Source organism: Hippopotamus amphibius, chromosome X (assembly GCF_030028045.1).
Source record: "Hippopotamus amphibius kiboko isolate mHipAmp2 chromosome X, mHipAmp2.hap2, whole genome shotgun sequence".
Classification (NCBI taxonomy): Eukaryota; Metazoa; Chordata; class Mammalia; order Artiodactyla; family Hippopotamidae; genus Hippopotamus; species Hippopotamus amphibius.
The window spans coordinates 31,670,188-31,683,999 of NC_080203.1; the positions used below are offsets into that span (position 1 = coordinate 31,670,188).

Sequence of the window (13,812 nt, forward strand, 5' to 3'; positions counted from 1 at the left end):
TAGGCATATAAAATAATACTTATTTAATAACTATTGCTTATAAAGTGAAGTGGTTGTTTTTCTGTATAGATAGGGGAAAGGAAGCAGGCAGTGTGAAGCAAATTAACCATCAACACTTACTGTCTTGTACTGTGCTCTCACATTTTTTATCTTTTATGGGTTCTTTTGTATTGGTATATATCAATACATAACTTACGACTCTGAAAATCCCCTGTAAATGCTTAGTAGCAATGTTGTAACATTAATATTTCATTTTACTTTAGGATCGCCCAGCAATGCAGCTTTACCAACCAGGAGCTCGAAGCCGAAATCGACTGTGTCCCCCTGATGACAGCACCAAGTCTGGAGATTCAACCATAGAAAAAAAGCAGGAAAGTGGTATTAGCCATAGAAAAGAAGGAAGCGAGGAGTGATAGGTCCAAATGGCCTTAGGTGTCCTGACTGTCTAGGCAGCCAAAGAGCACGAATTAAGCAATCCAGAAGTGCCTTCAGGGCAAAGGGATAGAGAGAGAGAAAGGGGGTCGCTGTGCTGGTGGGGTACACTGCAGAGGAGTATGTTTTGTGTCAAAGCAGGAACCCGATTGCAGGTTCAGATTGGAAGTACGATTTCATTTTTTATGCAGTTCCTACAAATTCATTTTAAAGTGTCAGACAAAGCTGAGGGAGAGGACATGCATTGCAGTTTGCAGGCAGGAAATGTCAAGAGGGGACTTAATTAGGTATGACACGAGAAGAAGATACGAGAACTGGCTCTAAAAAGGTTTTGTTTATCCTGGATTGAATTTTCTTAATTTCAATGGAGCAGTCACTTTGAAGCCTTGTTCAGATCTAGTTATAGTCATTGTTGGTGATAACTGTTGACTTTGTGTAGTGTAGAAGCAACAAGCATGTAATTGTAACACAAGTACAGTGAAGGATTTAATAGATTTTGCTTATGCAAAAGTTTAAATAGTCATGTCATGTCTATACCCCATGTCCTAAAGTTTTAGGATTAGTTTTAGTTTTTTGTTTGCTTACGTGAGCTTAGCATAAAAAAATTTTTTTTAAACATCTCCTTTTGCCTTTAGCAATTTTTATATTAGTAAAGTTTAACCCTTAGTTGGTGCTTGACAATCCAGTCTTTGTTTTATCGTAGGTCTCATGAGCTGAGTGCATACCCTCTCCAGGAAGGAAACTGCACCAATATTTGTTCCTGTTAAATAACAACTTTTAGTCTTAGCTTATTTTGCATTGATGTCAATAAATATCAACGTCACTCAAGTATAAAGCTGTGTGTTTATTAACTTCACAAAATTGCTATTAGTTTTTTTTTTTTAATATGAGTGCTTGGCATCACAGCTAAACACATGGGAGTCTGAATTGCTTTTAACTTTATTTATTTATGTATTTATTTTTGGCTGCATTGGGTGTTTGTGGTGCGTGGGCTTCTCATTGCGGTGGCTTCTCCTGTTGCGGAACACAGGCTTCTCGTTGCGGAGCGCGGGCTTCTCATTGCAGTGGCTTCTCCTGTCGTGGAACACAGGCTGTAGAGCACAGGCTCAGTAAGTTGTGGTGCACAAGCTTAGTTGCTCCATGGCATGTGGGATCTTCCTGGAGCAGGGATCGAACCCATGTCCCCTGCATTGGCAGGCAGATTCTTAACCACTGCACCACCAGGGAAATCCCTGCTATTAGCTTTGAGAAATTAAACTTTTGATACTTAACTAACCTTTTGGGAATTTTGAAAGTGGATGAATGATATTTGTTTCTGCCTTCACTAGCACTGTGCCTTTATTTTGACCACCAAGGAGACCAAATCATGGTTCACCATTTTTGTTCCATAAGAACCAAAATGTCTGGACAACATCCTTGAGCTGCTGCTTCATTTCCATCCTGCCAGCTTCTCCACTGTGGTGTCAGTTTGCCTTTACTTAATACGTCACTGCTTTATGTTTTAGAAACCAGGATCCCAAGAGGCAGGTAAAGAAGAGCCATCGAAGGTGATTGAAAGAGAATGGTCCTCAACTGGGAGAGAGTACTGGCATAAGGGAAGGGGAATTTTCAAGGAGGAGAATGGCTGGCAGTGTCCCATGCCACAGAGAGATTAAGGAAGATAAGAAACATGCAGTGTTCACTGGATTTGGCAGTACTGAGAGGCACACGTGAGCTGGTGAGGCAGGAACCATGTTACAGTGAGGGGTGAGTGGCAGGTGGGAAGTGGAGATGGGGACAGCTGAATATATATGGGTCTTGAAGCTCAGAGAAGAGATTTGGGCTAGAGATACAGGTTTGGAATTCATCTATTTTTAGGTGATTATTGAAGCCATGGGCCTGGATTTAATCACTTAGGGGGAAAGAGTAGAGAAAGAACAGAAACAGACCTAGGGCCCAGCCTTAAAGAACTCTAAGGATACTATACGGTAAGGAAATAAATCTATAAAGACAGAAAAGGAGTAGCCAGAGAGTAGCTGAAAAACCAGAAGACTGGTATTATATTACCTAACCCAAGAGAAAAGGATGAAGAAGGAAAGGGGAGTAGCCATCAGGGGTGGATGCTGCTGGAAGGTCAAGTGTGATGCCTGAACAAAGCCCATGGGGGGACTTTGGTGGTCCAGTGGTTAAGACTCTGCACTTCCACTGCAGGGGGTATGGGTTCCGATCCCTGGTCGGTGAACTAAGATCCCACATGCTGCACTGCGCGGCCAAAAAATATTAAAAAAAAAAAAAAGCCAAGGGATTCAGTGACTTACAAATCACTGATGACCTGGAATGATAAGGAATGAAAGCCTGACTGAGCTGAGAATAGAAACAACATAGACAACTTTTCAGAGGAGTTTGGCAGTGAAAAAATAGCGATAGGTAAAGGGTATTGGGAAAGGATTTTTTTTTTTTAAATATGAGAAATACTAAAGCTTGTTTAGAAGCCAAAAGGAAAGATCTGAGAAAGGATGAATACCCAGGGGAAATGATAACCAATAGTGTAGGTTTCCTGAGAAGGCAGGTGAAAAGGAAGCCTCTTGGCAGCTGAGGTTAGAGGAGCTGGCCTTAGGAGAAGTGTCACCCCAGAACCATCAGTAATGAGTTGGCATCGCTTGCCTCTGTACCCAGCCTGGGGCCTGCTGCCAGTCCTCTCACAGCTGTTTTCATGTCAGTACCTCCCTTTTTTGTTCTGCTTGCTTTGCCAGTCCAACTCGTTAAACCACACCTCCCCACCCCCTCTTAAATTTCTTCCATTCATTTATGTATTCACTTAACAAACATTTACTAGTCACTGACTGTGTGGAGGCCCTGGGGTTCAAGGACTCAAACAAGTCCTTGTCCTTGAGGAACCATGGGCCAGTGGTGTCAAGAAACAACCAGAAATAACCAGAGCACAATGCACCGCGTGAGAGGGGCTGTGGTGACCGCCTGGGGTGGCAGTCTCCTGCCCCTAAGCAGCCAAGTGTTGCTGGAGAAAATCCCTAAACCAGACCAACTGCTGAGACTACAGGAGGGCCCTCACTCTTGCTAAGCAATTGATTCCATTTTTGAAGAAGTTCAGACACAGGCTTGATTTCTTTAGAAATAAAGACAAGACGGAGTCAGCTTAGACACTGGATATCTGAACATTCATCAAGCACCTCCTATGTGTTGGCACTAAGGCCATAGTTGTGAACAAGGCCCTGCCATCCTGATGCTGACAACTCTGGAGAGTTTGCTGCTCTGGTGGAGAGAAGTGATGCTAAGGGAAGTAGGCGAGAAAAATTCAAGGAGTGAGGGCAGTGGGAATAAGTACCTCCAGGGCAGTGAAAAGGGGGTGGCTTGTGCCTTCATGAGGCTTTCATGCCTTCAAAATCAGGAACCACACTCCCTTGCCCAGCAGGCATATATAAGGTAGTCCTGAGGCAATAATTTAACTCTGGTTATAAATTAAGATTCAACTTGCTATGGTATTCACAGACCTTATCTTTAATTCCATAGGAGAAAGATTAGAGGAGTTTTGTGGCCTTTTGTTGCTCTATAGAGGCTCTGTATGTTACATGTTTTTATGGAGGTGGCCCAGAATTTTCTTTACTGTCTCTGGGACTGTCCTCTACACCACAAAAATTTACTTATATCCTTATTTACTTATATCCATTTATATCCTTATTGAGGAAGGCAAGGTAGCAAAGATAGGCTGACATATGGTGAATTCTTAGAAAGTATATACTGACAATATGTAGGATTGGCCATTGTTAGAAATCTCACAGAGCTCATTTATTCATCCCCCAAATATTTATTAAGCTCATATTACAGAGGCATGGTTAAATACATGATTGTTCATTGCTACTGTAATACGTGATGTATTATCTATATTTCCAGATTTTAAGGCTATCCTCCATATCTCCAGCCCTGACCAATCCCCTGATCTCAGATACAGCTCCCTACTGGACATCACCCAAAGATCCTAAGTATCTCTGGCCCCAAACTGAACTCAGAGTTCCTCCCATCCTCCTGTTTTGCAGAGGATGTGAACCACCTACTCAATCGGCACTGAGGATCATGTCTGACTCCATCGTCATGCCCCACATCCACTCAATCATTCTGTCCCATTCATCTCCCTCCTCTCCAGCCCTTCACTGCCCTAGTTCAGGCTATCATCATTCATGCAGTCATTTATTCATTCACCATTTTTTGAGCACACATCATGTGCCATTCATGTTCTAGATTCTGGAATTACATCAGTGAATGAAACAGACAAAATTCCTCCCTTCATGGAGCTTGCATTAAGGTGGAGAGAGAAAAATAAAACAAGCAAAATATGTATTATTAGAAAGTGACAGGTGCTTAGGAGGGAAAATAAATCAGGGGAAAGGAGTATGATGTTCATGGGTGGGAGTTGAAAGGCTTTAATGAGAAGATGACTTTTTTTTTTTTTTTGACTGTGTCAGGTCTTAGTTGCCCATGCAGGATCTTTGTTGTGACATGGGATCTAGCTCCCTGACCAGGGATCAAACCCCGGCCCCCTTCATTGGGAGCGTGGAGTCTTAGCCACTGAACCACCAGGGAAGTCCCAAGAAGATGACTCTTGAATAAAGAGTTGAAGAAATACGATAAAGAAGAACCAGAAAAAGAGATTCTGAAGGAGCAGTCAGAAAGATAGGAAGAAAACCAAGCAAGTGTGCTGTCCTGGAAGCCAAGTGAAGAAAGTATTCTGAGGAGAGGTCAAATAAGACAAATATAGGTCAGATCAGATCAGAGAAATTAACTTGGGATTTAGCAACACAGAGGTCGCTGATGATCTTAAAGTACAGTTTCAGCTTGAGTGCTAGGTGAAAACCTGATTGGAGTGGGCTCCCAAGAGGATGGCTGTTTTTTTTAATGGAAAATAACAAGTGTTGGTGAAAATGTAGAAAAATTTGAACTTTCATGCAGTGTTGGAGGGAATGTAAAATGGTGTAGCCAGTTGTGGAACATACCCCAGCAGTTACTCACAAGGTTAAACAGTTACCATATGACCCAGCAATTCCACTCCTTTCCTAGGTATATGTCCAAAATAATTGAAAACAGGTACTCAAACATAATTGCACACCAGTGTTTATAGCATTATTCAGTATAGCCCAAAACACAGAAGCAATCCTAGTGGCAATCAACTGATAAATGGATAAAATAATTATGTCCACACAGTGGAATAATATTCAGCCATTAAAAAGGAAAGAAGCACTGACACATGCCACAGCATGAAGGAACCCTGAAAAATTATGTGAAAGAAGCCAGACACAAATGGCCACATAATGTATGATTCCATTTATATGAAGTGTCCAGAATATGCAAATCCATAGACACAGAAAGTATGTTAGTGGGAGAAGGGGAATGGAGAGTGACGGCTAATGGGCACAGGTTTCTTCTTGGGGTAATGAAAGTGTTCTGGAATTAGATACTGGTGGTGGTTGCACAAACTTGTGAACATACTAAAACCCACTGAATTGTACACTTTAAAATGGCGATTTTTATGGTATGTGAATTATAGCTCAAAAAAATGAGAATAATTGGAAAGAGTAAATATAGACAAAACTCACAGTTTTGTTGAGTTGGGGAAAGAGCAGGTTTTTAAGATGGGAGCAACAACCATGTATTTATTTGTGTGTCGATGGGCACAATCCAGGGAAAAGCAGGGACAGAAAAGGAGGAGCTGCCAGAGGCAGGTTTCTGAATAGGTGACGGGTTAGGATCTATCGTAGGAACAGGACGAAGGCAGGGGATTCAAGTACAGTGCTGGTAGCTCGGATGTGGTAGGTGAGTTATGGAAGTTCTGTCATTGCTGAAGTTTTCTCAGTGACTGGGAAGCAAGGCCATCACCGAGAGTGAGAAGGGAGGAAGAAGGGTTGAAATAGTCATCTAGGCCAACAGTTGGCAAACTGTGAACCAAGCCTGGCTACTGCCTATTTGTGTACAGCCTGCTAAGAATGGCTTTTGTATTTGTAAATGATGGAAAAAAATCAAAAGCATATTTTGTGATACAAAATAATTCTATGAAATTCAACTTTTAGTCTCCATAACTAAAATATTATGAGAACCCAGTCACACCCATTAGTTTATGTACTGTCTAGCTATAGCAGCAGAGTTGAATAGTTGTAATAAACATCATATGTTGCCTGCAAAGCCTAAAATATTTGCTATCAGAAAAAGTTTGCCAGGAACTTCCCTGGTGGCGCAGTGGTTAAGAATCTGCCTGCCAATGCAGGAGACACGGGTTTGATTCCTGCTCCAGGAAGATCCCACATGCCAAGGAGCAACTGAGCCCGTGCGTCACTGAGCCCATGCTCTAGAGCCTGCGAGCCACAACTGCTGAGCCTATGTGCCACAACTACTAAAGCCCGAGTGCCTAGAGCCCGTGCTCTCCAACAAGAGAAACCCGCGCACAGCAATGAAGCCCCTGCTCACCACAACTAGAGAAAGTCCATGTGCAGCAACGAAGACCCAACACCAAAAATAAATACATATATACATACATAATTAAAGAAACCTTAAAAAAAGAAAAAGAAAAGAAAAAGTTTGCCAGTCCCTGGTCTAGGCCCTTGCTAACCACAGGCCAGCAGCATGCAGGTCACCTGGGAAGTTGTCAGAAATGTGGAATCAGAATCTGTATTCTAACAAGATCCCAGGTGATTCGTGTGCATATTAATGCTTGAGGAGCACTGCTCCAGGAAAATGGGAGGGTGGCTGCACTGGAGAAATGTAGAGCTCTGGGGCAGCCTTGAGGGCCCACTCGAAGTCAGTGGTCGTGAACCCGAAGTGAGGCCAGTCGGTTTCCTCCAGCTTCATTCAGCCGCCAGCGGCACAGGTTGTCAAGCAGGTGGAGAACTGGATTTACCAGGGTTACAGTCTCTCCAGGCAAGTACAAGAAAGGGCAGGGTGTGGACGAGTGAGTGGCTGATAGAATTTAAGCTAAGTAAGGACGGAAGAGGAGACAGGGAGGGGCGGCGGAGGGAACAGGGAAAGGGCATAGGTTCATCGGATGGGTGGTCCCGGTGAGGGGTGAGGTGGGAGCGTTGTCAGTGCTAGGGTCCTAGAGGAAGTCAACTGCAAGGAGAGCAGAGAGTGGGACTGCGCCAAGGTCGAAGGGATGGCAAGGGAGGAAGTGGCTGCTGCGCAGTGGAAGACGGTCACCGGCAGAGAGGAGGCCAAGGGGCCACAGGTGTCTGCGTGGATACTGAATTCACCGGGAATCATGACAGGAGCAGTGTTGGAGACAGCGGCAGTGAGCGAGGAGCTAAATCTGCAAGGACTGAGAGGGACAGACCTGGGGACTGGGAGGCAGCTGCAGCAAAAACGCACATCGTTGTGCTGGGACTGCAGCAGTGGCCCCCGTGGGTCTCCTCGTTTCCACTCTTACCTCCGTCCCCATCTGCTCTCGGCACAGCTGCCCAAATGATCTTTCTAAAATAACCACATTACCGCCGCTTACCCTTCAAAAGCTTTCAATGGTTCCCATTTGCCTTCAGCAGTCATTTTGAAGCTCTACTCTGAGGAACCCTCTTGGCTGGGCAGAAGCGCTTCAGGGGTTCCTCAAACAAGAAGTGTCCAAGCCAAACAGTGAAGCTGTCAACTGCCCTGAGGGGCTGGTTCTATTTTGTCCGTTTGAGGTATGTGAGTTCATTCATTCATTCGTTAAGTATTTATTGAGCACCTACTATGTGTGAGGCAGTGTTCTAGGCTTGGAGAAGACAGCAGTGAACAAAACACATAATCCACGCCCTCATGGAATTTACTGTCTAGGGAGGGATTCAGGCAATAAAGAAAGAAAATAGGACTTCCCTGGTGGTCCAGTGGTTAAGACTCCACGCTTCCAATGCAGGGAACTGGGTTTGATCCCTGGTCGGGGAACTAAGATCCCACATGCTGCACAGCCAAAAAAGAGAGAGAAGGAAGGAAGGGAGGGAGGGAGGGAGGGAGGAAAGAAATAATACATGGTGTCATAAGCTCCACGGAGAACAATAAAGCAGGAGTCGCGGGTGGGAAATGCTCAGTGAGGGCAGAGGCTGCGATTGTAGATAGAATGATCAGGGAAAGCCTCATGGAGGTGGTGTGTGAACCAAGACCTCAAGAGACTGATGGAGGAAGCTACCAAGCAGTGCGAAGGCCCTGAGATGAGACGAGAGAGAGAGAGAGAGAGAGAGAGAGAGAGAGAGAGAGAGAGACGAGACTGTAATGGCCAGTGTGGCCCAAACAGAGTGAGTTGAAGGTGAGAGCAGCTGGAGGTGAGGTCAGAGAGGTGGGGCTGGAAGGGCCTGATGGCACTTGCCCCCCTGCAGGCTGTTGTGTGGACTTGGATTTTTACCTGAGTGAAATAAGCTATTAGAACCCCTCTGAGCAGAGGAGTGATGCGATCTGACAGGTTTGAACTGGATCACTCTGGCTGCTGTGTTGAGAATAGAGTGTAGGGGGCAGGATCAGAAGAAGGGAGATTTTTGTAATGAACCCAGTGAGAGATGGTGTTGTGTCTTGAGCCGAGGTGGGGGCACGGAGGAGCATTTGGATTCTAGATATACTTTGAAGAGGGAGCACACAGGATTTGCCATCGGATTGGAAAAGGGTTATAAGAGGAAGAGTCAATGGTGGGTTTCTTCATAAAATGGCTTTTTAAATAGATGTATTCCGCTAAAGAAGCTGCAAATTGTCAGCCTCCAATAAAGCTCAGATTCCTGGGCCTGTCGGGGGAGGCCCTGGATGCCTGCTCTAGGCCTCTACACTTTTGCAAAAACAGTTCCCTCTTCCTGGAAAGCCATCCCTTCCCTGTCCCTCCTAGTCCCTCTTCAGGATTTCCCTCCAGCAGCTCCTTCTCTGAAGACTCTACTGCCCAGGCGGGGTGAGGCGTTCCTCTGTGCTCTCCCCAGATCCCTTTATTCTCTGCAGAAGGCTGCTGAGCCTCCTAATTTCCTGACCTCCAAGCCATCTGCTGTGCGCCACTTCCGTTTTCCTTCTCCCCACCTCACAAGTTCCCTCTCTTGGATGTGACATGCTACTTCTGCTGCAGGAAGACAAGGGTGGGGGTTATTCAAGCAAATATATAAATATTTGAAATGGAGTGAAAATATTCAGATATTTTCCAAAAGAAACAATGGAAGGAGAAATCAGCAAATAATAAAAATCACCTTTGGGAGGGACTTCCCTGGTGGCGCAGTGGTTAAGAATCCATCTGCCAATGCAGGGGACACGGGATTGAGCCCTGGGCTGGGAAGATCCCACATGCCGCAGAACAACTAAGCCTGTGCACCACAACTACTGAGCCTGTGCTCTAGAGCCCACGAGCCACAACTACTGAGCCCATGTGCCTAGAGCCCGTGCTCTGCAACAAGAGAAGCCACCACACTGAGAAGCCCTCGCACCGCAACGAAGAGTAGCCCCCACTTGCCACAACTAGAAAAAGCCTGCACGCAGCAACGAAAACCGAATACAGCCCCCCCCCCCAAAAAATCACCGTTGGGGAAAAAAATAGCCTATGGTGGAGGGGGAGAACGTGGGGGGAGAGACTAGGATAGCAACTAGACATCTGTAAATGTGTCATCTATAGTTTTGCCTGTAGACCCATATAAAAGCATTTTTAATTTATACTGAAATATAACACCCATACAGCAAAACACATGAACCCGAAGTGTACAGCTAGATGAATTTTCACAAAGGGAACGCACTCATGGAACTAGCACCCAGATCAAGAAACAGAATATGATCAGCCCCTCCTCTCACCAAGGATAACCACTATCCTGACTTCTAATGGCACAGATTAGTCTGGCCCAGTTTTAGTCTTAGGACCCCTTTACACTTAAAAATTATTGAGGATGCCAAAGGGCCTTTGTGTGGATTATATCTATCGATATTTACTGTATTAGAAATTAAAACTGAAAAACATTTAAAACCCAAGAACACACAAGCACACATTCTATTATTGTCTGTCAGAGCAATGAAATCATTACAAGTCATGTAGCCTCTTGGAAACTCCACAGTACACTCATGAGAGGACAAGAGTGAAAGAAGCAGATGACTTCTTTGTATTATTATAAAAATAATTTTGACCCTGCAGACCCTCCAAAAGGGTCTTGAGGATCCCCCAGATTTCCCTGGATCACACTTTGAGAACCGCTGCTGTATAGTAACCCTTGGTAAATATATCACAGTTTATCCATTCAGCAGGAGATAGTTTCCTGTTTGAGGCTGTTAGAAATAATTCTTTTATAAGCAACTTAGTACATACCTTTTTTCAAACTTTAAAAAAAATATTTTATTTTTTTAGGCTGCACCCTACGGCGTGTGGGATCTTAGTTCTCTGACCAAGGATCGAACCTGTACCCCCTGCATGGCGAGTGTGGAGTCTTAACCACCGGACCATGGAGTCTTAACCACTTAACCACAGTACATACCTTTTGATGCACATCTGTTCACCTTTCTTTTGGAGAAACACCTAGGAGAGGAAATGTCGGGTCATATAGGATGTAAATGGAAGCATGGAAAATACTTACATGATTAAAAAACAAAATTAAATTTACCAAAAAAATTCTCTCTTCATCTGTCCTTCTTCTTCCCTCCCAACGTGGGAAATGACTGTTGTCCTTTTCAAGGCAAACTTCTCTCCTGATGCCCTTCAGCCTACCCCCACCATGTCCTCTGAGACCCCCACACTATTATACCTGGATTTCCCTGCATCTTTAATGTCTCTCCTTCCCATCTTTCTCTCCATGATCTACCAGAAACGACCAACTCTTTTTTTTTTTTTTTTGGCCACACTCCACAGCATGCGGGATCCCAGTTCCCCGACCAGTGATCGAACTCCTGGCCTCTGCAGTGGAAGTGAGGAGTCTTAACTACTGGACCACCAGGGAAGTCCCAGAAACAACCAGCTCTTGAGCTCACCACCCTCTCTCACTGCCCTCATTTGTCACCTTCCCTTCACACCCAAATATCCTAAAAGCATCTCCTCCCCTCAACCCTGCCCCACTTCACCACCCACTCTTTCTCCTTTTGCCCCCTTCCTCATGTCCCATGTATACTGCCCAACTTTCAAGGGCACCAGGGAGCACCTTATGTCAAATCCTGGAGCCTCCTCACAGCCCTTGTCCTTTCTGACTCCGTGGGACCCAGCTCTGTGGAACCCAGCCCCTGAAACTTGCCTGCCTGGCTCCAGCCAATCCGGAGGTACAGTACATTGGCTTGTGACTGGCGGCATGCTGTTCCTTCTAGCTGGAATGCCCTTCTCCCCACTCCCCAAGTCCTGATCCCACCAGTCTTAGTCAGTGAGGGCTGCCATAACAAAATACGACAGACTGGGTGACTTAAACAGAAGTTTCTTACAGTTCTGGAAGCCAGAAGTCCGAGATCGAGGCATCAGCAGGTCTGGTTTCTCCTGAGGCCTCTCTCGTTGGCTCTCGAATGGCCCGGCACCTTCCCACTGTGTCCTCACACAGTCTTTCCACATGCACGCACATAATCCTGGTGTCTCATTGTGTGTCCTAATCTCTTCTGATGAGGACACCAGTCGGATTGGATGAGGTCCCACACTAGCCAGCCTCATTTAAAAAAATATATTTATTTATTTATTTGGCTGTGCCAAGTCTTAGCTGTGGCACGTGGGATCTTTCCATTGTGGCATGCGAACTCTTAGTTGTGGCATGTGGGATCTAGTTCCCTGACCAGGGATCGAACCAGGGCCCCCTGCGTTGGGAGTGCAGAGTCTTAGCCACTGGACCACCAGGGAAGTCCCCTAGCCAGCCTCATTTTAACTTGATTACCTCTGTAAAGGCCCTACTCCAAATAAAGTCACCTTCTGAGGTACTGCATAAATTTCAAAGTCAAACTGACCAGATTTGCTAACAAACTGGATATGGGATGTGAGAGAAAAGAGAAGAATGGAAAACAAATTTTGGCCTAAGCAACAGGGAGAATGGAGTTGCCATTTGCTGAGATGGGAAGGACTTTGAGTGACCCAGTTGATGGTGAAAATATCCGGAGTTCTGTTTGGGACACATTAAGTTTAAAGACATCTATTAGACATGCAGGTGGGGATGCTGAAAAGGTAGTAGGAGTTCAAGGAGATGTCCAGGCTGGAGGCACGTTTGGGTGTCATCAACCAGGAGAGTTTTGGCCGCACCGGGCAGCATGCAGAACCTTAGCTCCCTGATCAGGGATCGAACCCGTGCCCCTTGCAGTGAAAGCGTGTAGTCTTAACCACTGGGAAGTCCAAGAAAGTATTTAAAGCCATGATATTGGATGAGGTCACCAAAGGAGGGAGTGTATATACAAAAGAGAAGAGGTCCAAATCTGAACCTCAGGGCTCTCCAGTGAGATAAGGAAGAATCAGCAAAAGAAACTCAGCAGGGGTAGCATGCAAGGTAGAAGGAAAACCAGGAAGAACAACAAGTGCTCTGTAAAGCTGTAAGAATTAAAAGGATGATTTATATAAGCTCTTAGCACAGTGTCAGGAAGAGAGTGGATAGAAGGGCTGTTAATTTGCAAGATAATGTAATCAAAGGGCAAAAACAGCCTGGACTTTGTCCAAGATGTGGAAAAGGATTTCACTGGTCAAGCCAGTGTAAATCTAACTTCCATAAGGATGGAACCCCCTTGTCGGGAAACTATCAACGGGGCTCGCTCCTAGCCCCGCAACCAAAGGGAGCCTATCAGATCTAGAAACAGACAGAAGTGGCCCAATACTCCGCAGTGCCATGGAATTATCACCAGCCACAGCAGGCAGCGCAGCCTTAGACCTTCCTTGTGCAGAATCTATTATTATACTGCCTGGAGAAACTCCAACATTGGTCAGGACAGGAATTACTGGACCTTTGCCAAAAGAAACCGTTGGCTTAATACTAGGAAGGTCTGGTTTAACATCAAAAGGAATTAGAATTCATACTGGAGTGATTGATAATGACTATACTGGAGAAATTAAAGTGAGGATATCAACTTCGGTTCCATGGAAAGCCCATCCAGGTGATAGAATAGCACAGTTGCTTATTCTGCCATATTATAAGATTGGCAATAGTACAAAAGTAAGGAGAACGAAAGGCTTTGGAAGCACAGGAGAGGCTGGAGTTTTCCTCTCTGAAAAAATTTTAGAAACACGCCCGACGTGCTCAGTAACTATAAGTGGAAAAGCTTTTAGAGGATTAATAGACACAGGTGCTGATGTTTCAATTATAAGCAGTAATCATTGGCCTTCTCGCTGGCCTACTTGTCCTGCAGACATTACAGTGGTAGGTTTAGGTAGAGCTCATGGCTTGCAGCAAAGTGCTAAAATATTGCCTTGTATTGGCCCAGATGGGCAGCCAGCCCACTTACAACCCTATATAGCAGACCTTCCAATTAATTTATGGGGAAGGGATT

At 45.0% G+C, this 13,812-nt stretch overlaps 1 protein-coding gene and 1 long non-coding RNA gene across 10 annotated transcripts in view; one reads left to right on the plus strand and one right to left on the minus strand.

Annotated features, from left to right (window-relative positions):
- The window catches only part of UPF3B (UPF3B regulator of nonsense mediated mRNA decay), a 40,809-nt gene extending 39,549 nt beyond the window's left edge, over window positions 1-1,260 (plus strand). For 6 of the 9 annotated variants that reach the window (XM_057718785.1, XM_057718781.1, XM_057718786.1 and 3 more), the window contains one exon: window positions 264-1,260. In XM_057718785.1, coding sequence (XP_057574768.1) covers window positions 264-413 — 150 coding nt within the window. In that variant the 3' untranslated portion in view covers window positions 414-1,260. The remainder of the gene's footprint in view (window positions 1-263) is intronic. The other 3 variants (XM_057718782.1, XM_057718787.1, XM_057718789.1) reach the window with 1 other exon arrangement.
- A 105-nt stretch (window positions 1,261-1,365) lies between these two features.
- LOC130842521 (uncharacterized) lies at window positions 1,366-12,456 on the minus strand. The gene is made up of 3 exons (XR_009050460.1): window positions 11,785-12,456; window positions 10,857-10,897; window positions 1,366-1,523 (listed from the first exon to the last, which is right to left on the minus strand). It is a non-coding gene; the product is annotated as an uncharacterized LOC130842521 (long non-coding RNA).
- Between the last annotated feature and the right edge of the window lie 1,356 nt (window positions 12,457-13,812).